Source organism: Penicillium macrosclerotiorum (genome assembly GCF_028827735.1).
Source record: "Penicillium macrosclerotiorum strain IBT 26536 chromosome Unknown utg000006l_segment0_segment0, whole genome shotgun sequence".
NCBI lineage: Eukaryota > Fungi > Ascomycota > Eurotiomycetes > Eurotiales > Aspergillaceae > Penicillium > Penicillium macrosclerotiorum.
Window position 1 is genome coordinate 2,351,928 of NW_026643085.1, and position 23,868 is coordinate 2,375,795.

A 23,868-nucleotide genomic window follows, 5' to 3' on the forward strand; every position below is an offset into this window, starting at 1 on the left:
ATGTCTCGTGCCTCGCAGGATCTCGAGGTGGCCGATATCGACAAGTCTTATGTAGACAACGTCGAAATCGTCGCCAATGCCGATAAACCCAATCCCAAGAAAGAAGCCCCAGCCTATGTGGCCGGTCTCTCCCCTGAGGAGCGCGAGAAGGCCGAGAAGGCTCTGGTGCGGAAGATCGATATTCGTCTATTGCCCATGATTATCATCATGTACATTCTGAACTACCTGGACCGGAACAATATCGTTCGTTTGTCACTGTATTTCTTGTGATATATAGGATGATAACTGATTAAGTCTGAGTTAGGCTGCTGCTCGTCTTGCGGGTTTGGAGGATGACTTGGGTCTCGTTGGGAACCAATATTTGGTATTCTTGAGCTTCATTACTCTTGCCAACTGGCGATCGAAATTCTGACATTCTATGTTATAGACCTGCGTTAGCATTCTGTTTGTGGGTTATCTGTTGATGCAGAGTGAGTGCCCATTTCTGAGAGCTCATCCATGACCGAGCCAACTAACTTCGTATAGTCCCTTCGAACCTGCTGCTCAACAAGTTCGGAAAGCCTGCTATTTACCTGCCCACTGCTATGATGCTTTGGGGTGTCATCTCAACCCTCACGGCATGTGCTCAAAACTATGCCGGTCTTGTGGTTATTCGATTTTTCCTTGGTTTCGTTGAAGCCGCCTACTTCGTATGCCCTTTTCCCACACTCTGAAAGAAAGAAAAAGAATTCTGACCTAGCTTTCCTCAGCCTGGCTGTCTGTACTTCCTCAGTGCTTGGTACACTCGCAAGGAGCTTGGTTTCCGTACTGCAGCTCTTTATTCCGGCTCTCTCCTGTCAGGCGCTTTCTCTGGATTGATCGCCGCTGGTATTACCGGAAACATGGATCACAAACGAGGCCTTCGTGCTTGGTAAGTTTTCTTCCCAACATGCCGGAAGATTGATCATTAATTTTCTCTAGGCGTTGGCTGTTTATCATTGAGGGTGCTATCACAATCGTCGTTGCCTTCATCGCTATCTTCATCCTGCCTAATTTCCCCCGTACGACTAGCTGGCTCAGTGAGGAAGAGAAGCAGTTGGCTGCATGGCGTTTGGAGGAAGACATTGGCGAGGATGATTGGGTTGACAGCGAGCAGCAGTCTTTCCTGCACGGTGCGAAGCTGGCTTTCACCGATATCAAGACCTGGGTTTTGGTAAGCCCAGCATACAAAATCCATATATCGACATTGTCAACTAACATACTTTTTCTCTTGATTAGATGCTTATGATCTTATGCATTGTTTCCTCCGCCTCTGTGACGAATTTCTTCCCCACTGTCGTCGAGACTCTCAAGTATGACAGCATCACCACCCTCCTCCTCACTGCTCCGCCCTATTGCCTGGCTGTGATTTGTGCGTTCGCCAATGCCTGGCATTCTGATCGCACCGGCGAGCGATACTTCCATATCACCCTACCGCTGTACATCTCCGTCGCAGCTTTTATTATTGCTGCTGCTACGACTAGCACCGCACCCCGCTATGTCTCCATGATGCTTATGGTGCCATCATTCTATTCCGGCTACGTTGTTGCTCTGGGTTGGATCTCAAGTACCCTGCCCCGTCCTGCATCGAAGCGTGCCGCTGCACTCGCTGCTATCAACTGTGTTAGCAACTGCAGTAGTATCTATGCCAGTTATATGTATCCCGACAGCGATGCGCCGCGTTTTGGTAGGTTTTTACGAAGATCCTTTATTTTTTCCCGCTGGAGCCGAAACTAACTATTGAATTCCTGAATTTAGTTCCCGCCATGGCTGTCAACTGCGCTACTGCTTTCATCGCTATTATCTCTGCGACCGTTCTCCGCTTCATTCTCGTTCGTCTGAACAAGAAGCTTGACCGTGGCGAACATGTTGAGGGTGCTGTTCCTGGCCAAGCCAGCAGCCGTGGCTTCAGGTTCTTGGTTTAAAACGTTTCATAAAGTGACGTTCTTGTACTGACTGTCACTGGCCTCGCATGCCTGTACTTGCATATTTCTTCGACTTAAGAGCTTGGTTCTCTGGGTTGATTCATGATCATGATTGTATTTTTCTTTTGCCATTGGCTCAATATCACCCCTCTTATGAGTCTCTCCCATCACACCAACAAGCTAGAAGGAACCTAAAATAATGAATGGCATGATGCATCGAAATTCGAAAATCTCCCACCCTCTGGCCCTATGAACTATTATATCTAGAGCCGATCATCTGTGTACCTCTATCAAATGGAATATCGATGGTTTCTTTTTTCTCATGCGTACTGCTCCCGCTCCTTGGTCCACTCAGGCCTCAACTCTGTCCCATCAATACTGGCAACATTCAACGAACTATCAGCAACGTAATTGACACGCCACCCAACCTCAATACTTGCTCCTTCCTCCGTCTGTGCCCATAAAGCGACTGCAATCGTATTCTCTCCGCTATAGTTTAGAATCCCAGCCGGGACGGGGTACACGAGTTGATTCCCAACGTACGGGTTAAAGCGACCGTATTGGTAGCCGTTGACGAACAATTGCGCCCGATACGCTGTTGTCGCTCCCGTTGGAACGGAGAGCACGAAGGAGATGGAGACGTCGGTCTCCTCGCGAATTTCCAGGGCGACTGTGGTTCGGAAAAAGCGCACAGTCGCACCTGTCATGCTAAGCGTGGAGCTTGAAGAGCTCGCGCGCTTGGTGCTGGAGGTGCTGGACCAGGCTGAATCGTCGTAGCCAGGGAGATGCCATCCGACACGCTCGCCATAGAGTCCGTCTTCATTGAAGACGCCGCGCACGGCATCTATATTAGACTCGCCGCCTGCTGTACCAGCGAGACGCCATTGGGAGAAACCACTCGTAGATCCGAGGAGGCGAGACTCGAGAATTCCACGGGGATTCAGCGCGCCACTTGTCTCGTCATGTCCGGTGTCATCGTGGATGACGACGAGGACGTTGGGCTTGGTGGTGCTGAGGGTGGCATTGGAGAAGGATAGTGTCAGGTTTGCCTGTTCGGCGGTTGCATCACCGAGATAGGAACCAAGGAACTGGCCATTGAGATAGGCAGACCAACCACTAGATTGTAATTAGATTAAATTCATCTTAAAAAAAAAGTGACAACCAGAAGCAAGATGCGAAAAATGGTATCGAGCTTACAATGCCGATCCTCCCTGGACGTTCAGAAAAGCCCCAGTTGCAGAGCCGCTGAAGTAGCCACGCCAGATTCGGATGCCGTTATGGAACCCTGTAGCCTTGTTAAATTTGGTACTCTCACCCATTTGAGAGGAATTCACTAACCATATTCGTCGGCGTACAAGACAGGGAGAGTTGTTGGAGTCCTCGGATTTAAGGTTGTCATATGGTTGGCGTCTGAGAAATTAGCACGTTTCGTCGAGTAGCAAAAGAATTTGGAAATGAAGTACTAACCAACCCACGCAGCCCCAGAGTCATCGTATGATGCATAACGCTCTGGAAGACTGTCCTTTGACTTCCATGATCCAAAAGCAGGCAGAGTGACAGATTTAGCGGCTGAGATCGAGGCTTGAAGACTGCCGTACCCAGTGCGCTTGGCCTGCACTGACTTTCCGTTCCAAGTGAGTTTGTTGACATCCTTTGGTGCAAAGACTTCTAATGTAGTGGCATTAACAACATCACCTGTGACAGCAAGCTTGGATCCAGACAGAGTGGCTCCGCGGACAAGGTAGGGACCCTGAATGAGTACTGGGGAAGTTGTCAGCATGGAATTAAAGTAGTATTAGGGTAGGGCAGACAAGCGTACCGCTCTCTGTCTCTGGGACAAATGGATCATTAGTCAAAGCAGGGGCCCAGAACTTGTACGCAGCAGTCCGATCAAGAAGAATGACATAGAAGTCGTCGATCTCCAGCACACTCATCCCGGAAGATTGGGTAAAAGTGACGGTGAGACCACCGTTTTCCTTGATGAACTTCACACCCGAACATCCCTGGCATTTCTTGATCGATCCACGCTTCGCCCCCTTGATATTGAACTCGCCAGACTCGCCAGTGGGAACCCACAGGGCTAGAGTAGGTATTTTATTCGAGACGGAGTAAGTCAAAACCTCAGCTGTTGAGTAGAGAAGTGTTTTCGATCCGAAGCTAAAGTCGGTGACAAGAATCTTGGATTGATGTCCATTAAGGCGGATAACACCGCCGTGCCTGGGGACAGTCAATTTTCCAGCAGAAGTGTTGATCTTGAGATGGAAGGCCTCGTTCGTCGAGGTAGACGTATTTGTGTGGAAAGTTGCATAGAATCCAGCATTTGTATCTGGGTTCCGCAGCTCATATGCCCGCGCCAACGAGTTGTCCGTATACTGAGTGCCATTGCCAATCAGATCAGTCATGGTCAAATCCTTTGCAGAGCGTGTGAACAGCGCCAACAGTTTCGTCTCATAATACTTGGATCCGATCGAGCGGTCCTCGGAGATAGGTGCCGAGTAGTCATAGCTACTCGCAGTCACTGGCGCGGCAATAGAGCCCCAATTCGTCCCGCCGAACAGCATGTATAGACTCATGGCGGTTACACGCTGTCCAATGTTCCATCGGTAGAACAAGTTTGCAAAATCTTGATTGATGTCATCGGGACAACCGCCCTCGGGTCCACCCCAGGGGTTGTACGAGCCTCCTTGGAATTCGGGCATGAAGTTCGGCATGGAGGGCTGGGATTCGGCAAAGTAGTCATAGTAGTCCAAGACCTGGAATGCCACATATTCACCATTGGTGGAGGTGCACTGAGTCAGGTCACAGGTCCAGCACTGTATTCACCCGTCAGTCAGATTTGATCTCATATACTGTTAATTTTGCTACGCGAAAAGAAGCACCGACCGAAGGATATGAGTCCACACCCGCAACATCAACATTGCCCCCTTCATCGGACCAGTCACTGCCCCAGGAGTGGGAGTTCATGTTTGGGTCGTTCGCCGTAAGAGGGACGGTGATGCCATTGGCCCTTGCATTGGCTTCGAGAAGCTCCATGTAGGCGATTGCGGTTTCGTTCGGCACCCGCTCCGAAGCACTCCCGATCCATTGCTGCCCATATTCATTCTCAATTTGGTAGACAATGGCATTCTCTCCATTGGTGACCTGATAGCCACTGGTGATCTGAGCCATCTTGCTAAAATATGGGGTCCACGCGGCCGTGTATCGAGTGTCATTGTTCCGTAAGGTACCATAGTCACCGGTTGTCAACCAAAGTGGGAAGCCGCCAGCACTGGCTTCGGCGTTGACATAGGGCCCCGGGCGCACAATGATGTACAGGCCCAATTCTTTGGCCAAGGTAAAGAGCGGACTGAAATCGTGAGCACCGGTGGTGAAGTCGAGAGTGTGGTTGTTGGGTGCATGGTACGCCCAGCTAGAATAGAAAGCAAAGCCCGTGAAGCCAGCAGCTTTGATCTTCTCGAGAATATCTCTCCACAAGCCGGGAACCGGAATACGCCAGTAGTGAAACTCGCCAGAAAAGATGAAAATGCGTTGTCCGTTCACCTGGAAACTATAATGATCCCATTGGACGACTTTATTGAGACCGTCATCCTGAAGTGGCCAATCCGTTGTTGCTTGGGTCTCGGCCAGCGAGAAATTCTTCAAGCAAGAGAAGACTATCCATAGTCCGTATAGCAGACGTGAAAATTTCGCCATCTTGGAGCAACTCGGGCTGCTGCCGAGAGGCCGGAGGTATGTGTATCGCGACTAGACGCATCCGACATTTTGAAGGGTTTTCTCATTTATATCCCCAGATGGAGTCTGTTTCGGTGCTTCAATTTCACCTCCGGAGAAAGTTGCGGGGTGAGTTAAATTGGATCTAGCCTGATTGTTCTCAATGGGCTAGCTTGTAGGCAGGCTCATTTACAGGGTTCTAAGCGAAGGTTTGGCGTGCGACGGATGTACTAAGAGGACCCCGCGCGAGGGGCTGCATAGAAGACTTGCGGGGGTATTTTTCCTCCATTGAGCTGGCCAGTAAAAGTGGAGAAGTATAAATGGCCGCATCAATCAAAACTCGAGTTGGAAAACTTCACTAATTGGGATTCCCGATTATAATGATAATATACATCCTAGCGGTGCCTGTAATCTATAAGATGCCACAAGGCGTCGCAATAATATCCAGAGAGCCAAATGTCTCAAGCGCTGACTGGCTCTGAAGTATTCTAAATCACAATTCCCCTCGACGCGATTGACTTCCCACGGACAATACCTGGTTTCTCGAAGCCAGCTTGCTCAAAGCCATGCGGAAGTAAGCCCCCACTGCTCCGATCCGAGATAGTATGAACGGAGGAAGTTTCCCACTTTGTGGTGACCGGCTCGTAAGTCAATTCGCTGGCTGGGGGGCCAGGAATCGGTGGTGAAATCGGCGGTGAAAACAGCAAATCAGGACAGAGCGTATCATGTCACATCCGCGTAGTCAAAAAGGAAAGTGGATATTGCGCTGAACTCCCAAGACTCCAAAACTTTTTATGCCGAAAAATCGATTGTCAACTCTTCACAAAACCGAATCAAGTATTGCTATCCAGAACGCCGAACGGATTCTGTCCTTTCGTCTCTGGGCCCGTTGAACTGGTTTCCCGCTCCGCCTTGGTCTGCTTCTTAGCTCCCTTCTTCGCAGGAACCTTTGAGAAGCCCTCGTCTGACTCTGAACGACTGGCTGCGGCCGCAGCAGCAGCCTTGGCCTTGTTGGCAGCAGAAGAGCGTGTCCGCACAGGCGAATCTTGGGGAGTGACTTGCTCGGTGACTTTCTGGACGTGAGCCTTGACAACTTCATCGTCAGTGACCTCACTGTTTTCACCCTCGATCGCGGCTTTGTGAATCTCACGGCTCAAGCCCTTGAGAGCATCGATGCCGGCCTTCTCGGCTGCTTCCATGTGGGTCGACTGCTTGACGCCGGTGTCCTTGCGGCTCAGGTAGGAGCGGACAAAGAAGCGCGCGAACAAATATGTGAGGGGCAAGAGATAAGAGACATTAAGCCAGATGGCGAAGGCCTGGCCAGTGGTGTCCATGCAGGTCACCATCTCCTGGGTGTATCCGGTCTGAGGGGCAGCGACAGCACCACCAACGTTCTCAGCGAGACCCTCGGCACCGGCAGCACGGAAAGCCAGCTTCTTCAGCCAAGGGAGAGTGCCGGTCTCTGCAGTCGCAGTAGCAATAGCAGGGGCGACCTTTGACAAGTGATGCAGGACGGAGCTCCCTACAGGATAAGGAATGGTGTAGTGGACGAAAAGGTAGGCAGCGGCCATGTTGGTGCCGAAGACAAACTGGGTGATCTGCATGGTAGTCAAGCTACGCTTGATCGCGGTAGGAACGCGGATGCGCAGAGCAGTGAGAGTATAGTAGGTGTACTGAAAAAGTCATTGCGTTAGCTACCGAAATTTGATATATCCAACACTGGAAATGGAAAGGTGCGAATGTTGATTGATACATACCATCATCGCATGAATGGCAGAGTTGACCAGCGCAAAGATCCAGATGGGCGCGGCCATATAGCGAATACCAGCCCACATGCACATCATGGCACCGGCGTGGTGGTATGTTTGCAGGGTGGAGCTCTTCTTGCCCTTGGCCAGGATGATCGCGGTATCCACGACTTCATAGAACTTGGACAGATAGAAAATCCAACCAAAATAGGCCAGACCGCCGTTCCAGAGACGGCCCACATCGGTCGAGTCAGGCACCCCCCCGGCCAGCTTCAAGTCAGGGTTCGGAATAGACCACTCGTTGGTGATAGGACTATAGGTCGCAGCATTGCCGTAGCCGCGAGGACCATTGATCTTGCAGAGCGAGTCGACGACGCCAGCGAACCCGTTGGGGTGACCACGGTCCGGGAAGGAGCCAGTAAAGGCCTGGAACATGCCGACGAAGGTCCAGGCGGAATAAACGGCGAGGAAGACATTGTGCAAGACGACGAAGAGCTTGAAGAGACGCGAGTGACTGAATCCATAGGGCTTGTAGCCGCGGCTCTTGTTGATGCGATTCACCAAAATTACGGTGATAGCATACACGCTGGCAATGGTGATGGGGAAGCGCACATCCAGAAGCCGATTATACAGGTCGTTAGGGATGTTAAAAGGCTGCTTCCAGGTAGGCTCTGCGACATGGGGCGCAGGAATGGTTTCGGGGAGTTCGTTGGGAGGGAAGTTGAGCAGGGACGCCGGGGGCAGGCCAATGCGGATGGTGGCCGAGCCAAACTCCGTAGGCACGTTGAAGTCGTACATGGTGAAACCCACGGCCAGAGCGAGATTGAGAATAGCTAGATAGAGAGCGACACCGGTACACCAGGCGGAGGCACCTCACAACTTCAGGAGAAGAGCAGCTTGAAGTCAGAGAAAATGTGGAGAGGGCGATGAGCAAAAGAAAAAAAAAGTAGCGTGAGGACCACTTCCTAATCAGTCGTGGGCTACGAAAGGGGCTCCACCGCGCAGATAAAGACGACTTATCAGCACGCTCAACTGAACTTGACTGGGAAGTGGAGCCTTGCGTTTGTTGGGAATTGGGGAATTCGGGGGACCTCGGTTGATCGCTGTGCCCAAAAAGTTGGCGCTGGAACATGTTTGGACCATGGGCTCGCCCATCACCGTGAGTGGGCTAGCGACACCCAGATGATCTTCATACTGTCATCACTCGCAATCACCCATGGATGCCCGCGTTGAAGGGTCGTTGAACCTGAGTTTTATACTTCGACTCTCGAGTCCTCAAGCTCAAGATTAAACGCCCACGCACGCGACCGCCACACGCGACACCCGCTACACCGCCCAAGACTGTGACTAATCCGCCTCAACGTCTTTTTGCAAAATACCGGTTCGCACCGCCTTGTCTGACTCAGCCTGCGCTGACCTAAGCTGGATTGAGAAGGGGATGTACGGAACTATAAGCCTGATCGCATGGATTTCGGGGCATATTATCTATCGTTCATCATGCACGCAGGGGCTCGTGTGCTGCCCCATCATTCATCGTTTATTGTTGGGACCAATGAAGCCCCTTCATATTTCGAGTAGATCTCCCCAACAGCTCGGGCAATCGAATCAATGAGATCGCAGAGGACGCCGGCCAACCGGAGCCTTCACATGCGGCCGAGGCCGCGTGGTGCTGCATCCAGCAACGCGACTCGTAGAATGAGATTGATTTGGTAAGATTTGATTTCAAGCTAGTGTAGCACAAGAACATACGACATGTTACGCAAGAAATGACCTATGCTCTTCATTCCTAGATTGCTACCTAATCTCTTTATTGATTTCCAGCCGTGTTACACAGTCGTATTAGCACAAGAGAGCCTCGATCAACGAGGTTTCGTATTGAGCGGCACTGGCGGCGGCGTGGAGGATGCCGAAGCCACTGGCGATGCGTTGGCGGGAGGCGCGCGCATATCCTCCCGTTTGGGGGGCGGCGGGGGAGGTTTCTTGCGTTGGGCCTGTGTTTCTAACGGAGGACTTGGTTGAGCCGGGGAACGGGCAACAGGGGAGTTAGGACCAGGAGGCCGCGGGATCCGTTTATTGGCGGCGGCTGAGAACTTGCGGTCCTCAACGAAGGTGTTGATGCGCGAAGTCATCCCACCCAGTCTCTCCTTGCCCGCATCAATCTTGTCTGCATGGCGCTGGCGGAATGTGAGAGGCGGAGGAAGAGGGTCTCCAACCCCGGCATAGCCGGTATAGCCGGAGGCGGTTTGAACGGGTGGGCTGGGAGCTGCAGAAGCGGATTTCACACCGGTTCCCATCTGCGAGAAGCGAGATTGTAGTTCGTTGACATCGGTACCATGTATGCCCGCAGATGCACGGGATGAAGCATTTGCCTCGCCAATCCCGAGTGCGGGAACCGAAACGCCGGCGCTTGCAAGACGCGATGTGGCCTCTTGGTTGATATATCCTTGGGAGGCGGATGGAAGAGGAGGAGTAGCTGCTGTAGCAGAATAGGCTGGCGGCGGGGAAGGAGAATTTGATGCGGGGGAGTCGGTGCGGGGCGGAAGTCGGGGCGGAAGTTGAGGTTTTGGCTTGGACGCAAGGGAGGCAGACGCCGAGCTCGGGGAATCGAGGCGTCGCACTGGCGGCGATGGGAGGGTGTTCGTAGATAGCCCAGTAGTATTCACACGGTAAGGGACTGGTGGTGGCTTGGGCTTTTCAAACTCCTCTTGCACCGTCTCCACTGCCTGTTGCTGATGAACATTCTGTTGCTGGATTTGAGTCTGAGATAACGGAGCACCGAGGCCACGTCGATCCGGGGTGGTCTCATTCGGCAGCGCAGCTGCACCGTGGTAGTTGATATGTTTCGGCGGGGGCCCAAAAGATGCCGGATCCTTCAGAGATGACAGTGGTTGTGAGACATGCTCGGTTTGCTCAGCATTGGGGTCTTTCCCTTTGCCCATCCATCCCGCCTGTCATGCAGCATTAGTGTCCGAGCCTTGTGTCTGTAGCTTGATATGTCTTGTTGCACCTACCACTTGGTTGATGCCCTTGAAATCTCCCCTCCAGCTTTCCTTTTTGCCATCTTTGCCTTTAGGGTTCCAGCCCTCTTTCATAACATTTCTGAACCCACTCATGATCGCTGCAAGGGAGTTGAGGAGCTGTGATGAGCGAGTCGGCGATGACGACGCCCCGCAGGAACTCCACAAATCACGTGTATTTCTATTGGAAGCGGTGAGTTTCGTTGGTTTTAGTAGTAATACATGCACGGACCTTGGTTACTCTGCATTTGCGTCTCAAATAGTTGAAAAGTCATGAAAAGCGAGCTAGGAAGGAGTAAAGTAGACCTTCAAGATATAGAAATTTAAATTATGCTGTTAATGTCTCCCAGAATAGAGCCTTTTTGCGGGTACGGCCTGTTCCCAAGCGACGGCGAAGTGATGAACTTCTGCGATGAAGCGTCCACATACTAATCTTTCTTGGCATGCTGCATTATCTGAATAGAATTATGCCTGTACATAGATTTACTGCTGTCTCATACGTATTCTCTCCTCTTCATTTAAAAATATGGCAGAAACATCCGCAGTGATGCATTGGGTGAGTAAAGTTGATGGGAACGACATCGAATTGTTCTTGCACCTTCAAGAAATAGACCGTGCCTTACCTTACCTCTTATCGTTAATATGTAGAGCATAAAGCTTGAAATTACTCTCAGACGGAAGATGTTGGTGTCATACATGTCATGAGAGACCGATGGTCATCCAATCGGGTCAAGAGTAGTAGCAAAGAGCGCCTTTGAACCTCGACGACTTAAAGCTCCAGGCTGCAAAAGATCAACCACACCTTCGTATTGCCTTTTTCTCTTCTCGGAAACCTCAAGTAGCCGATGAGAGCCCAAGCCGGAATCATAAAGAGAACTCCTCGGCTTTGCATGTTCACGCATTAAGTGGATATTCCACAACCCCGGCTCACTTGTTTGGCTTTGAATATGTGTACTCAACTTCTCAAAATTTTCTTTAGATGCAAGATTCGTAGCAGCGGGAATCTTTTTGAGTTCTGTATATCCAAGAACTTCACACATGGTAGCTTCCAATGTATCCAACGAGGGGCTCTCATCAACACTACCATCGTCAAATTTGGAAAAGGTATGCTCGGGATGAAGCATGTCGCTTGACCCATAGCATTTGAAACAGAGTGTGAGGTCACACTGATCGCAATCCCAGCAAACACTAATATCCTCCTGCGTATATTCATTAGCATGATAAGGAGATCGAAGGATGTTTAAATATGACATCTTACAAGTAGACAAGCATCACAATAGCCACCGTCAGAGTTAAGCTCGGCTTTAGAGATCGGGAGTTTCTGCTCGTCGATGTACTCCTCTTTGTAGGGAAACATATCAACCACGGATTGATCAAGACCGTAATATTGAGCCAGCTGGCGCAGTGTCCATTCTTTACCTTCCGCTGATACTCTTTCAAGGTCGGCTCCACGTTCAATGAGCTCTTCAATTATTTTTTTCCGGCCAGTTATGGTGAGGTCCCAATGCATTCGGGGCCGAAGGGCCCAGAAAATTGGAGTCCAGCCGTCACAATCTCCCTGTTCAAGCAGCTCTCTATGCTCGTCAAGAATATACTTTATAAGATCCAAATTCCCACCAGAGACAGCAAAATGAAGAACAGATCGGTGCATGATGTCTTCGGCCAGAATATCTGCATTCTTACCACGGAGGATTTTGACATGTTCAGCTGTCCGGTATGATGCAAAGTGAATTGGCTGACGTCGAAAACGATCGACCTCATCAGCCCTTTCGCCACGATCAAGAAGCCTTTGAATTACGGTCGTGTCGGCCAGTAAGCAAGCCATCTGTAGGTTGCCACCCCACCACTTACTAGTTTGGTTAACTGGCACCTTTTTCGTATCAAGAATATAAGTCAAAAGCTCTTTTTTTGACTCGACATCGTATCTCCGACAAGCAGCTTGGAAAGCGGTGCCATAAGAGCCGTCATGGATTTTATCAAGAGAGTGGCAATTTTCCACAAGCAACCTGACCATCTCCAATGAGCTATTGATGCATGCAAAGTGTATCGCAGTCTCGTTCTGCCCACCCAGCGCGTCGGGAGCCACCCCTTGTGATAACAGAAATTTGACAGTAGCCAAATGACCGAACTCGACGGCCTTAAAAAGGACGGACACTCCAGAGAAATCAATTGTGTCTGGAGATGCTCCTCGGTGGACTAATAACTTTACAATATCCACACTAGTTGTGGAATGGAGACAATTGAGCGGCGTTCTTCCGTCTTCGTCCCTTTGATCCAGGGGCAGAGTGAACAGCAGCAGACGACGTAGACCGATGAGCATATTGTTTTTCACGCATTCATGCAGTAAATAAGAGTTGGCGTACAATGCATCTTTGTGACAAGGATATACGCCGGCGTCTAGAAGTAATTCGATCATTTCAGATCCGTATTCGATGCCAACAGAAAGGAGGCTATTGTCCTCCACTATAAGATCAAGCCTTGGCTTATGCCGAAGTAGCTCTTTCACACAAGCAATTTTCCCCCATTTCACAGCAAGAAACAGAGCTGTAGACCCGTTGGTCGTTTGCGCATTGACATCTGCCTTGTTTTCAATCAACAATTGCAATATTTCTAAATTGTCGGCCGCTGCATGAATGGGTTCCCAGCCATCTGGATGAAGCTCTTTACTTCTGATATCCGGTTTTGGTTGGACAGAAAGAATGATTATAACTGTTTCCAGATGACCTTCAAACACTGCATGGAAAAGAGGTGTCCTGGTGTGGCTCATCAGCGTGTGGCGATCTATGTCTGCGCCTCCCTGAATCAACAATTTCGTGATATCTGGCAAATTTGACTTGACCGCTGATGCAAGATGTAATGTGAGCTCATCAATCAATGCGATCTCGTCCAGATTTTCTTTGGCCACAGATATGAAGAGATCAACCACATCGGCGGCCTTGTAACGGTGGTTGATAGCTGCAGCAAAGCACCCACTGAAAAATTCTCTGTCGAAAGGAACACCAACATTGATCAAATTACGAAGAATTGAAACTTCGCCTCTCTGGACTACTGTTTCAAGTAGCGAGATAATTTCCTTGAAAGAAAAGGCGTGTATCGTCAAGTGATTGCCTATGAACATCTCATGGAGGACGTTAAAGCATTTCACTCTAGCCAAGAAAATCGATCGTTTCAGCAAAGGTAGAGAAAGACAAGATATTGAAGTTTTGGGCTGAAGAATATCCAAGATAGCTTGGAGTATCTTATAATGCCCACGACTAATCACAAGTTGCAGGATAATGTCAATGCCACTCAAGAGATCAACTTTATCGGGATCTGTCGCTGCTGCTTCTGCGCCCTGAGCGATGTCCAAACTCTCTTGTTTCATTCTTTCACCTATTTCTTCTGCCAGCAGCTTGGCGACACTCAAATGACTGTATGGCACTGTGAGGGCCATTGCTTGGAGAAGCTTCTTGTTGCTAATTTCTTGTGCACGGTGCTTCAGAAGGAACTTGACGGTTTGAACACTGCCCCCTTGGCAAGCATGACTCAAAAGCTGGCCAAATAAATTGATCTCGATTTGTGTATTTTCTGATGGTGGAATTGAAAGTACGTGATGAATGAGAATATGCTCGTCGAGAAATGCTGCACGACACAAGAGGGCCATTGTTCCATGATCATTAGGGAACGCCATTCTCTCAGACAGAGGTGAAGACATGGCAAATTCGTCGATACCAAATTCCAGTAAAGCTACTGCAGCTCTGTTGAATGTCTCGCTATTCAGACTCACCATTGGGGCCAAGAAGCCAATAATAGCTTCATTTCCAGTTGAAGCAGCAGCTAGAAAGGCATGTTGAGAATCCTGGTCATCCCCAAAAGTGTGGTCACTCTTGAGGCTTGCTTCCTGGATCATGGTCAACAATCCATGTTGTGCCAAGATTGCATATGGTCCCGTCAAATGTCCGCTTCCTTGACCCTGATGGGCCCAAAAGGCGAGTGCCCACTTGTTTAGAAGGTCCTGGTTTCCTAGAAATTCTTGAATAGGCTGACCAAAAATTTCCAAATTTGGTCCCGCTAATTTCGCATGTATGGGCCAATATTTTACCGCATAAGAGAGGAAATTCTGTCGCGATTCAGGACCTGTAAGTTGCATTACATCACTGGAAGGGCGACCAAGAGAAGTATAACTTGCTAAACGATCTCCTCCGTATGGTGAGCTCAGATATCTTAAGCATAATTTCACAATTCCATTGTGAAATTCATGGTTCTCAGAAAGCCCAGACCTGAAATGGGCAACAGGGCTATCAACTGACAAGATGCGGTCGCGGAGTAATCGATGTGAAAAGAGAACTTCGTTTTCTTGTAAAATGAGGATTCCAGGGAGCCAGGAAGTAACAGATTTTGGATCCAGTGAGCGTTCATGACGAGAGGGGTCCCATTGTCTTGCGGCTTTCTCTAGGTCTACAAGTTCGTCAGCAGCCAGAGGTCTCAAGGAAAATATTACCATCTCAAGCGTCTCAAGCACCTGAGCCGCAGTGGATGTGTTGTCTTGAGTGGTTAATAATGATCCTATCTGAATAATCTGATCGAGAAAACTTGTAACTGAAAACCCGGATCGAAGCCTCGATAATGCTGTCTTGGCGTAGTTGACGCCCTTATTTTTGATCAAAGACGGAAGGCAAGATTGCAAAGCTTGGAGAAAATCAGGATCGGAAAGGTCATTGAAGATCTGATTCAATTCTGGTTGTAGATTAAGGAGCTCAGGTGTTTCCAATAGGCGACATAGAGGTTTTGAGGTATTTTGATCTAGATGACCTGATGAGATGGGTGTTGGCTTTTCTTCCAATTGAACTTCATTGCAGCTGAGATTTGGCTCCAGATAGTCAATTTGTAATCCGGCACCAATCTGGATAAGGTTACGTTCCAAATTGCCGACGACCATGATTTTGAAGTTCGATTCCCAGCCATCTGCGATTGTCATTAAAATGTCCAAAAACCACTGGTAGGCAATCACCGCTTGATCGAGATCAATCAAGAGCCAGATCAACTCTGGACATGCTTCAGCCTGCAAAAAATCGTAAAGAATGAGTGAAAGGTCTTTTAGATTGGGAATAGTCTCATCCGCTGTGAGTTTGCGAAGCCCTGGAGATGTCACAACATGACCCATGATATCATGTGACAATTCAGCAAGGAAAGTCCAGATCATAGCTTCCGCGGAATTTCTTCTGCAATCTTTCTTGTCGAATGTGAAGCACTGTATCATTCTAACCTTTTGATCTTCTATACTTCCATTGAGGGAAATTAAATGATCGCGAACCACGGAACCCACGATGTGGGGGTCTGATGCACCTCTGACAGAAATAAATGCAGGACCGGGAGATGAGTACCAATTTTGAAACTGAGGACTCCGGTTTAGTACACCCCGGTTGATAGTAAGTTGACTAGCACTGGCTGAATCCACCCAACTGAGATTGTATGGAGTTGTTGCTCTCGAGACCATGATCTGCCTTGCTCTTCTGTTTTGTTCTAGGGAAGTTAATATTGGATACAATAGATTTTATTGTTGTAATAACCCACCATCGGCAGCCTGTGACAATGATGAAACGACTCTCAGTAAGCTTTCATCACTCACGTCGCGTGGGATGTCGAGATGAGAAAGAGGCGATATAATTCGATGTCCAGTCAGACTGGAACCCAGTGCCAGTGGAATAACTCCTCGCGGCACTTCAAATATCTGGAGAAAAGTCAAAACATAAATGGCTATTTATTCCAAAGGGTTGTAGTATTAGGGCTTCATACTCTTTGTTGGGAGTCATCATGAGATGAATATCTTTCATAGATAAGTGCCAAAAGATGAATTTTAGTTTCCCAAAATTGCAAATTGATATCAATTACCGCATCGGCGAGCCCAGCTGCAAGCAGTTTTGTGGGCTCGATGTCAATGATATCACTCAACTGGAGCATGAGAAGAATTGAATTGACCAAGTCATCTGAGAAAGATATATGCGGAGGACACCCTAGAAATACCTGGTGATATTATATTAGTAGGGGGGATTTCGTGTCTCAGCTTTTCTATGCAGCGGGTTAAATGCTCTTGAAATACTAACAATTCCATGGGTCCGCCAATAAGTGTACCGGAGACTCATGGGTCCAAATGCCGCTTGTATGAGAGCCTGTAACTTGTTATAAATCGCGATCGTGTTATAAGGCAGTATTTCCGACCTCTTTAATGATAATCGCACCGATGTCATGGCCAATAAACACCAGAGGACCTCGATTGCCTTTACCAGAAGGTAGTGATCGAAGTGCGTCGAGCAATTTCAAGGCTTCTCGTCGTATTCCGTTCAGACATAAAGTGTTGGAATCGTTGTCTAGTGGATGATAATTATATTGCAAAACCCGAGATTGGCTAACCCGCTCACTGAACCACTTGGCATATCCATAATGGAACGGATCGATGGACTCCCATGTTGCTTTTGCGTTTCGACAAAGACCATGGACCAAAACGACGCTTCGAAAAAAGCGAATCAGTCTCATTGACTTCAAGTTAGCTAAAAGGTAAAAGTGATACATACTCGAAAGCTTCCTTCTCGGAATTATCTGGCTCGCTCAATATTTCCCACCAACCCATGGTCGACTATGACCTTTTGCAGTCTTGATTTCGGATAAGAGCAGTATAGATATTCATTTGGAGTGATATTGAACTCGTCTCGAGCAACTAAAGTTCACTACGACAATAATGAGAAGTAAGGAAGGTTTGATCAACATATCGGCTGTTCCCCGCTTTCCGTCAGCAAGCTGTATGACAAGCCCTGCAGAATACGGCAGCCGTCCCTTTCTTAGCATATCATCTTTGGACACTTCGAAGTATTTCGAATGGCTTCCCAATTTCGGAGGCACTGATGTGTCTGTTAGACAGTAGCGCAGTTTTTCTGCAGCAAGGATATACGTGTCTACGCTTCATGCGAGAGTCTGCTTCGAGCGACTGCAGCTGCGGGGATTTGGGGCGCCACGCCAGCGTGCATGCACAAGACACCGCATTTGATTGGGAGATAATGGCAAATAAGGCTTTATTGTATTGAAATTGAAATGCCTACTGTAAGTCTCGGTACAAGCAATGAACCGGAGTAGAAAGAATGTCGAATGTGAATTCAGTATTGACTGGCGGTATTCGAAATCCATGAACCCTTTCCAAAAGCGACACTCCTATCTTTGTTTAATAGCACCCTCAAGTACTGTACGGAATGTGACATCTGATAGAGACCCTAAGTCCACAGAACTCAGATTATCGACATCGTAATTAAGCAGTCTGTTAGTAGGAGGCTTGTTCGGATCATACCAAACATCGTCTTCTTCGCGGTCCTTAGTGAACAGAGCGTCGATCGAACTGATGGTATCCACAGATACGTCGAGACTGACGATTGCCTTGAATGGCTCCATAGTCTCCCGCTTGAGTAGGATTGCGCCCTGCAGGCTCCAGACCACGCCAGTCTTGGTGGTTGGATTCTCAATCGAGTCCCAACGAACTGCATTTGGCTTGCCGGAAGCCCGCATAACATCGATGGATCCCCGCACGAAAGTGAAATTCTGAGCATTGCGATTGACTGTCTTTTGATGTTTCAGCTGGCCTCGAATTTCCAAACCCCCTGCTTTGGCCCCCATGGTCGCCCCAACTGTTCGAGTAATATTTTCATCTTGCACCGTAGGCGCAACAAAAAAGCCACCATTGGGATACATGTCTATCACCTCTGGGTCTGGAGATCCCTTTTTCATGGCGGCAAATTTGATCGTCGCGTGGGCCTCTTTGATCCGTGCAGCGATCCCATTAGGGTCAAAGCGAAACTGAATCACGATCAGAGTGGAGAGGTCGTCGGAGTCTTTGGATAGGTATCCGTGAGCAACGTCTTTGTGCTCGCAGCGAATATCCACTCGCCCTCTTCGTTGAATGATTGACTGCCGTTGGTATGGATCATTCGGATCATTTTTTGTTCGTAATCCAGCTTCGTCACCTTTTGGGTAGATGGGAAATTCGAAAATGGGAAAGTCCTCGGCAAAGAGAGGGCGTTCATTGGTATTTATTGTGTACTCCATGATGACTTGAAATTTCAAGTCCGACAAAATCAGGCTGGTTCAACAAAAACAGCAGTCTGCGGGGGTCTTATTCTGTGGTATTCACCATCTCATTTAATCTGAGAACGTGTGGCGGATTCATTGCCTTTTTTCTTGTCATTTGAACTGGTGGCTAGCAAATATGTGAACTGGATAAAGTGAGCCACAATGCAACACGCTAGAGTAGGTGATTGACCCTGAAACCCTGGTCAAAGTATATGAAAAAAGAAATGTTTGCCGCTTCTTCCGCACATGCAGTTTGTGCTTACAGCTGACGAATGCTATGCAAGGTAGGTATCACTGACCCCTCTGATGCAAGTGGGTGGCTTGTCTGACATCTCGTATCGAGCTGATATACCGACCCCTCCTTTCCGGTCTATGGACAAGAGGCTCAACTGGGAATAAATTGCCATATTTATCGGGGTACTAGGTCATACCCTTGATGTTTAATGATAACTCCCAAATTATTGGTTTCAAATAATCCCAGTGATGCATTCCTTACTGAGATCTAAAGAGTCTTCTTTTCATTCAGAGAAACCAATTATGACCGAAGACGATTATGGACTCGAGCAAGATTTGGTGCGGATTCTTCAAAATCAAACTGGAGATCATGGTCAAGAAACCGCGAACCACAACCCCAGCAATCTATCCAAGAAGATAGACGAGCTTGATACGCTCTATAATCAAATTAATTCAAAAGTCAATCCAATGGGGGACGGCGATCTAGAAAGGTTATATTCTTCTCACAAGGGTTGTTTTAACCTTCGATGGGAAGATGTAAAGAAAGAAATCAAAGACATCAGACTGGTGCAAACAAACATGCTCTATCGAATTGTCAAAAGTGAAGCACCACGAGCATCATTTTCCTGGCTCGTCAAGTGCCTGGCACTCGATTTCCCTCATCTTTTGAAAGAGCATGAAAGCCGTGGCGGGGCATTGAATCATGCTATTGAAAACAATATGAGCTGGTTTGTCAACGATATTCTGAATAGCGAAATTTCCACTGTTGAGCTTCAAGATATTTTAGGGTGGGAAGAGAAAGGGGACTTCGAAAACTGTGTTTTATCAGCGGTTAAGAGTGAACTGGATACCGAGACTATTGTTCGTCTGATCAAAAAAGCCCCTGACCAGTCCCTATCAGCACATGACGAAAAGGATCGGACAGCTTTACACCGTGCTGTTGAATGGCCTAAATGTCGATGGAACGAATCCCAAATCGACATTGTGAAAGCTCTATTATCTCGAACGGAAAGGATAGCAGGGGTGAGAGCCCTCGACAAAGACACCGCAGACGGGCATTCCGTTTATGTACATCATTTTCAGGGCGTACCTAACCAGGCAGAGAAAGAAAATATATTAAAGAGCCTATCGATTCCTCAGAATAAGGACCGCAGATCCAGATCACCTGGGACTACAGAAGTCGAAAAAAGGAAGCGGAATCCGGATCAGAGCCGAGGCAGGCTTTCTGAGCAAGGTCCTGAAATCAATGGCGAACCACGGCTCCTGCAAGCTGATGAACTTGTGGGAAACCAAAGCAACAAGGATCAAATGGTCAAAGACAAAAGGGACAAGTTCAAGTCCCTCGGCGTACCGGCCAGTCCAATATCTAGAAGATCTTCTTTTTCAGATCACAGGAGCCGTTCAAACTCTTTTCAAAAGTCCCTTCATAGTTCTAGTCCTAAGAGAAGCCCAAGTCCTTCCAATCGATCATTGGATTTGGCAGGTCCTGGAAGTCCCATGGCAGCTTCTGATTTACGTGGCACGCCTGGTATCATAGTAACAGATACTACAGCTACAATCTCAGAAGATATAGGGAAATCTAACAGTATACCTAACAATGACCCTGAGATTGATCTCCTTCAACGGGTCAGGGAGCTCAGTACCTTCGGATCCCCTAAAAACTTGAAGGATGATCAAAAAAAAGAACTTCGACAATTACTCGACAGTGTGAAAGAGATACGTGAAGCTAAAGATCTCCAAAAATCTATTGAAAGAGTTAAGAAATCTTTTGAAAGAGCAGATGAAATTCAACTGGCTCTTAAGCTTTCTTATTTTCGATCGATCTTCCATCCCACACCGAGGCCGAAGCCTGTCATTCCCTCTGATAAGCACGAAGCAAACACTAGCCAAAAGATCGGGTATTCAAACAAGTCAAATGAGTCAGATGAACCACGAACAGTGAGAAAGGCGGAAACTTTTCTATTTGGGAAAAAGCCATTGCGTAAGTTGATCATGTTGCTGAGTATCAAAGTAGAGAGCTGCGGCTAATCACAGCGGAGAGCAAGTGCAGATAATCAAATCTATTTTGACTTCCCCTCATTCTCACCGTTGGAAAACCCCAATGAGATAGAATTAGGACTGACTGCCGAGCAATTCTATAAAAAGTTCAGTTCTATGAACTTTGAAGATGTTCTTTTATATGTCCATCTACAACCATTCCAGTTCACCACTGTGCAAAAGCCACCCCGACCAGGGAACAGATATCGCCAGAATATGGGTGCTGGGAAGCGTGATTTAGACGCAATATTCGATTGGCTCTATGAAAAAGGTGTTGAACACATTATTCAACTTCGGGTTGAAGAATGTGCAGAGCTCCCGCACTGTGACGAAACTATACTGAATGCATTAAGGAGATTTCGGGTCGATATTTTGGATTGGCGAAAGACCGACCTCTGCCCTTTAGTAATCTCCGAGGCGAACAAAATCTCGAGGAACAAGAACCTTAAGAACAACAAATGGAAGAACTTCCATGAGCTACATTTACAGTGGAGTGGCAGCAATGCTGTTCTTCGGGCTTGGAGTGATGCGAAAGAAGGGTTGGCGACTCTGGGTGACCTCAAGAATATCTACATTCACGAAACCAAGGCAAGTCTTGTTTTATATATCTATTCAATCGACAAGTTGTGTCAGTTCTAATACTCTCCAAAGCCACGACTCGAATCGGAACAGTACTTTGAAAAGATGGTTGCACAGTTCGAAAAGCGCCTGAACTCCCCGAGGCATACTAACCCCATAAAAGTAGATTTTACCCCTATTGATAGGAAGGAAAATGATGGAATCTCAAGAAATCTGTCTTTTCAGTCATCTTCTGACGACAAGACCCAGAAACTTGATGAATATGAATGGCTCACAGTCATGGGAAATTTCGTAGATGCTTTACATAACTTCCGGCACGCATCCCGTTTACAATTACCGCAAGGAATAGGTGTCGACGTTGAGCCCGTGAATAATACGGGAAGAAAAATTAAGATTGCTCTGATTGACGACGGCGTGAATTTTCGACATCCAAGCTTTTCAAATCAATTGCAACACGGAAAATCCTTCGACAGCGGCGTGGGGACTAATCATAAAGTCCGGGGTGCGCCGGGGAGCCCAGTCCCCCACTACAGCTCATTTACAACCCACGGAACTTTCATGGCTCTGCAAATCAAGAGAATGTGCCCCGATGCCTACATCTATGTTTTCAAGATCGATGTCATCCCACGAGGTGACGATCCACCGACCTTCAGAGCACAGAGTGCTGCAGATGTGAGTACTAAGGAAACCTTCCAAAGTATGTTCTTTACTGATTGGAGATTACAGGCCCTCGAATCAGTTGTTCAGGGAGACTTCGATATAATATCAATTTCTTGGACCATTGTTAGAGAGAACGACGAAATCGGAACGCAAATTGACCGAATTAAAATCGCTCTTCAAGAGGCTGCTAATAAGGCTCTTGTATTTTGCTCCGCCCCAGACATTGGAGCTTCCTTGGATACACAGCGGCACTACCCGTATAACTTTAAAGACGATAGCAGATCCCCAATCAGATCTCTATTTCGGATTGGTGCTGCCACTGCTAAAGGGAAAACACTCGATTGGGCGGATACACCAGTGGACTATATATTGCCTGGGGAACGGGTCACTATGCGAGAAGATGATCAAGTGTTCGAGTTGGATAAAAAGCCTGAGACGGGTTCATCCGTGGCCACTGCCCTCGCAGCTGGTCTCGCAGCACTGATCATTGATTGCGTGCGCCTTGCTGCAGATTATAATTCGAATGGCCGCATGACTGAAGAAAGAGTAACTCTTCTGGCCAAGATTGGAACTCCTGAAGGGATGACGACTGCATTCAGAGCCATCAATGATGGTAGAACAGGCGGTACGCTTGCTGTCGAATCATTCTTTCGGGAGAGGGCTAAAAAATTGGAGAATCAAGACATCTCTGAGAAGGAAAAGTGGGAGATGATCGCTTCTATGGCACGCCTATTGGTCCCGGGCAGTTAGTGCTAGTTGTTCTCATCTGGATCATATATTAGCTCTTGTTAGTCCTGCTGCCCCCGAAATATGAGGAACTCCTAAAAGACTCAATTGCGGCAGAGATACCAGCAATTGCAAAATCTGTCATAGGGACGCATATATGTATTTTATCGAGACAAATCAAAAATTAAATTTCAGGATGGCGGAACATTGGGGAAATTCGTCAAATGATAGTATCGAGGTTAGACCCCAGTTCAATACAACTAAGTCCATCTAGCGATGGTAAGACAAGCTTAGATAGTATATTACACCAAGCGAAGTGAAAGGCCTTTCGATCAACCTGAAGTCCTCTTAACTCCTTTGGTGACAGCGCTCCAGTCTCTAATATCTTCAACTGATGATAAGTTGTGTTTTATATATGCCCGTCCCGTCGTATCGGGAAGCCCCTCTAGTAATGATAGCCTTCCTATCCCAAGAAAGTGACCTTCCTTATAGATAAAGAATTGACACATAAATTGATAGTCTTGCCACCGTCGAAGAATGGCTAGGAATGGCTCCAAATTAGTTCCGATCATTATAATGAAAGTTTTTGCGCACCTCATCCTTCCCACAAAATACAAGCGACCAACTACTGCGGAGGTTCGAATCTTTTCGAAGCCCATTCGATCTTGCAGTAATTGAAGATTCTTTCCACTTTCTGGTGAAAGGAGTCGCTGTGAAATGCAACCCATATTTCACAGAGCTCATGGCTAGACATATGTTAGCGCTAGACCTATGATTTAGACCAAACCATACCATGATTATCTTACAGCAGTTGACCCCGTAGGTCAAAGCTCCGCCATGCAATCAAAAGTTACGTTGGAAATCAACTGAGTAACGTGCGACTGGGATAGTAGACCACATTGATATACCAAACATGTATTTTTGGACTGAATACGTGGTGAGTGGCACCCAAACCGGTCATTAAGTCTGTATCGATCGCGAATCCGGCTTGAATACCTGGTGGCTCAACCCGTTGTATCTCTATGTGCCTGTTAGAAGGGTATATAAATTTTTAGAGAGAGATCTGAAACTATCTAATCAAAATCAAAGAATATACGAATTTGGTCTAGAAAATCTTAAATT

At 47.7% G+C, this 23,868-nt stretch overlaps 9 protein-coding genes across 9 annotated transcripts; 3 read left to right on the forward strand and 6 right to left on the reverse strand.

Moving 5' to 3' along the window:
- Positions 1-1,943, forward strand: N7462_006127 (putative MFS transporter; the record flags this gene model as incomplete). Its single annotated transcript, XM_057077845.1, has 8 exons — positions 1-243; positions 305-364; positions 428-470; positions 526-689; positions 750-910; positions 961-1,192; positions 1,258-1,705; positions 1,777-1,943. 8 exons carry the CDS (start codon positions 1-3, stop codon positions 1,941-1,943), a joined length of 1,518 nt encoding a protein of 505 aa, XP_056933425.1.
- Positions 1,944-2,263: 320 nt separating this feature from the next.
- N7462_006128 (glycoside hydrolase family 35 protein) lies at positions 2,264-5,636 on the reverse strand (the record flags this gene model as incomplete). Its single annotated transcript, XM_057077846.1, has 6 exons — positions 2,264-3,059; positions 3,141-3,228; positions 3,282-3,353; positions 3,411-3,704; positions 3,763-4,756; positions 4,827-5,636. The coding sequence occupies 6 exons, from the start codon at positions 5,634-5,636 to the stop codon at positions 2,264-2,266; spliced, it is 3,054 nt and encodes a 1,017-aa protein (XP_056933426.1).
- An 851-nt stretch (positions 5,637-6,487) lies between these two features.
- N7462_006129 (elongation of very long chain fatty acids protein) lies at positions 6,488-8,200 on the reverse strand (the record flags this gene model as incomplete). The annotated part of the gene is made up of 2 exons (XM_057077847.1): positions 6,488-7,327; positions 7,412-8,200. 2 exons carry the CDS (start codon positions 8,198-8,200, stop codon positions 6,488-6,490), a joined length of 1,629 nt encoding a protein of 542 aa, XP_056933427.1.
- A 1,061-nt stretch (positions 8,201-9,261) lies between these two features.
- On the reverse strand, positions 9,262-10,515 carry N7462_006130 (uncharacterized protein; the record flags this gene model as incomplete). The annotated part of the gene is made up of 2 exons (XM_057077848.1): positions 9,262-10,350; positions 10,414-10,515. 2 exons carry the CDS (start codon positions 10,513-10,515, stop codon positions 9,262-9,264), a joined length of 1,191 nt encoding a protein of 396 aa, XP_056933428.1.
- Positions 10,516-11,659: 1,144 nt separating this feature from the next.
- N7462_006131 (ankyrin repeat domain-containing protein) lies at positions 11,660-15,562 on the reverse strand (the record flags this gene model as incomplete). Its single annotated transcript, XM_057077849.1, has 1 exon — positions 11,660-15,562. One exon carries the CDS (start codon positions 15,560-15,562, stop codon positions 11,660-11,662), a length of 3,903 nt encoding a protein of 1,300 aa, XP_056933429.1.
- Positions 15,563-16,596: 1,034 nt separating this feature from the next.
- N7462_006132 (uncharacterized protein) lies at positions 16,597-17,026 on the reverse strand (the record flags this gene model as incomplete). The annotated part of the gene is made up of 2 exons (XM_057077850.1): positions 16,597-16,906; positions 16,971-17,026. 2 exons carry the CDS (start codon positions 17,024-17,026, stop codon positions 16,597-16,599), a joined length of 366 nt encoding a protein of 121 aa, XP_056933430.1.
- A 575-nt stretch (positions 17,027-17,601) lies between these two features.
- Positions 17,602-18,486, reverse strand: N7462_006133 (uncharacterized protein; the record flags this gene model as incomplete). The annotated part of the gene is made up of 1 exon (XM_057077851.1): positions 17,602-18,486. One exon carries the CDS (start codon positions 18,484-18,486, stop codon positions 17,602-17,604), a length of 885 nt encoding a protein of 294 aa, XP_056933431.1.
- Positions 18,487-19,047: 561 nt separating this feature from the next.
- N7462_006134 (uncharacterized protein) lies at positions 19,048-19,732 on the forward strand (the record flags this gene model as incomplete). The annotated part of the gene is made up of 2 exons (XM_057077852.1): positions 19,048-19,605; positions 19,646-19,732. 2 exons carry the CDS (start codon positions 19,048-19,050, stop codon positions 19,730-19,732), a joined length of 645 nt encoding a protein of 214 aa, XP_056933432.1.
- Positions 19,733-21,465: 1,733 nt separating this feature from the next.
- Positions 21,466-22,770, forward strand: N7462_006135 (uncharacterized protein; the record flags this gene model as incomplete). The annotated part of the gene is made up of 1 exon (XM_057077853.1): positions 21,466-22,770. One exon carries the CDS (start codon positions 21,466-21,468, stop codon positions 22,768-22,770), a length of 1,305 nt encoding a protein of 434 aa, XP_056933433.1.
- Between the last annotated feature and the right edge of the window lie 1,098 nt (positions 22,771-23,868).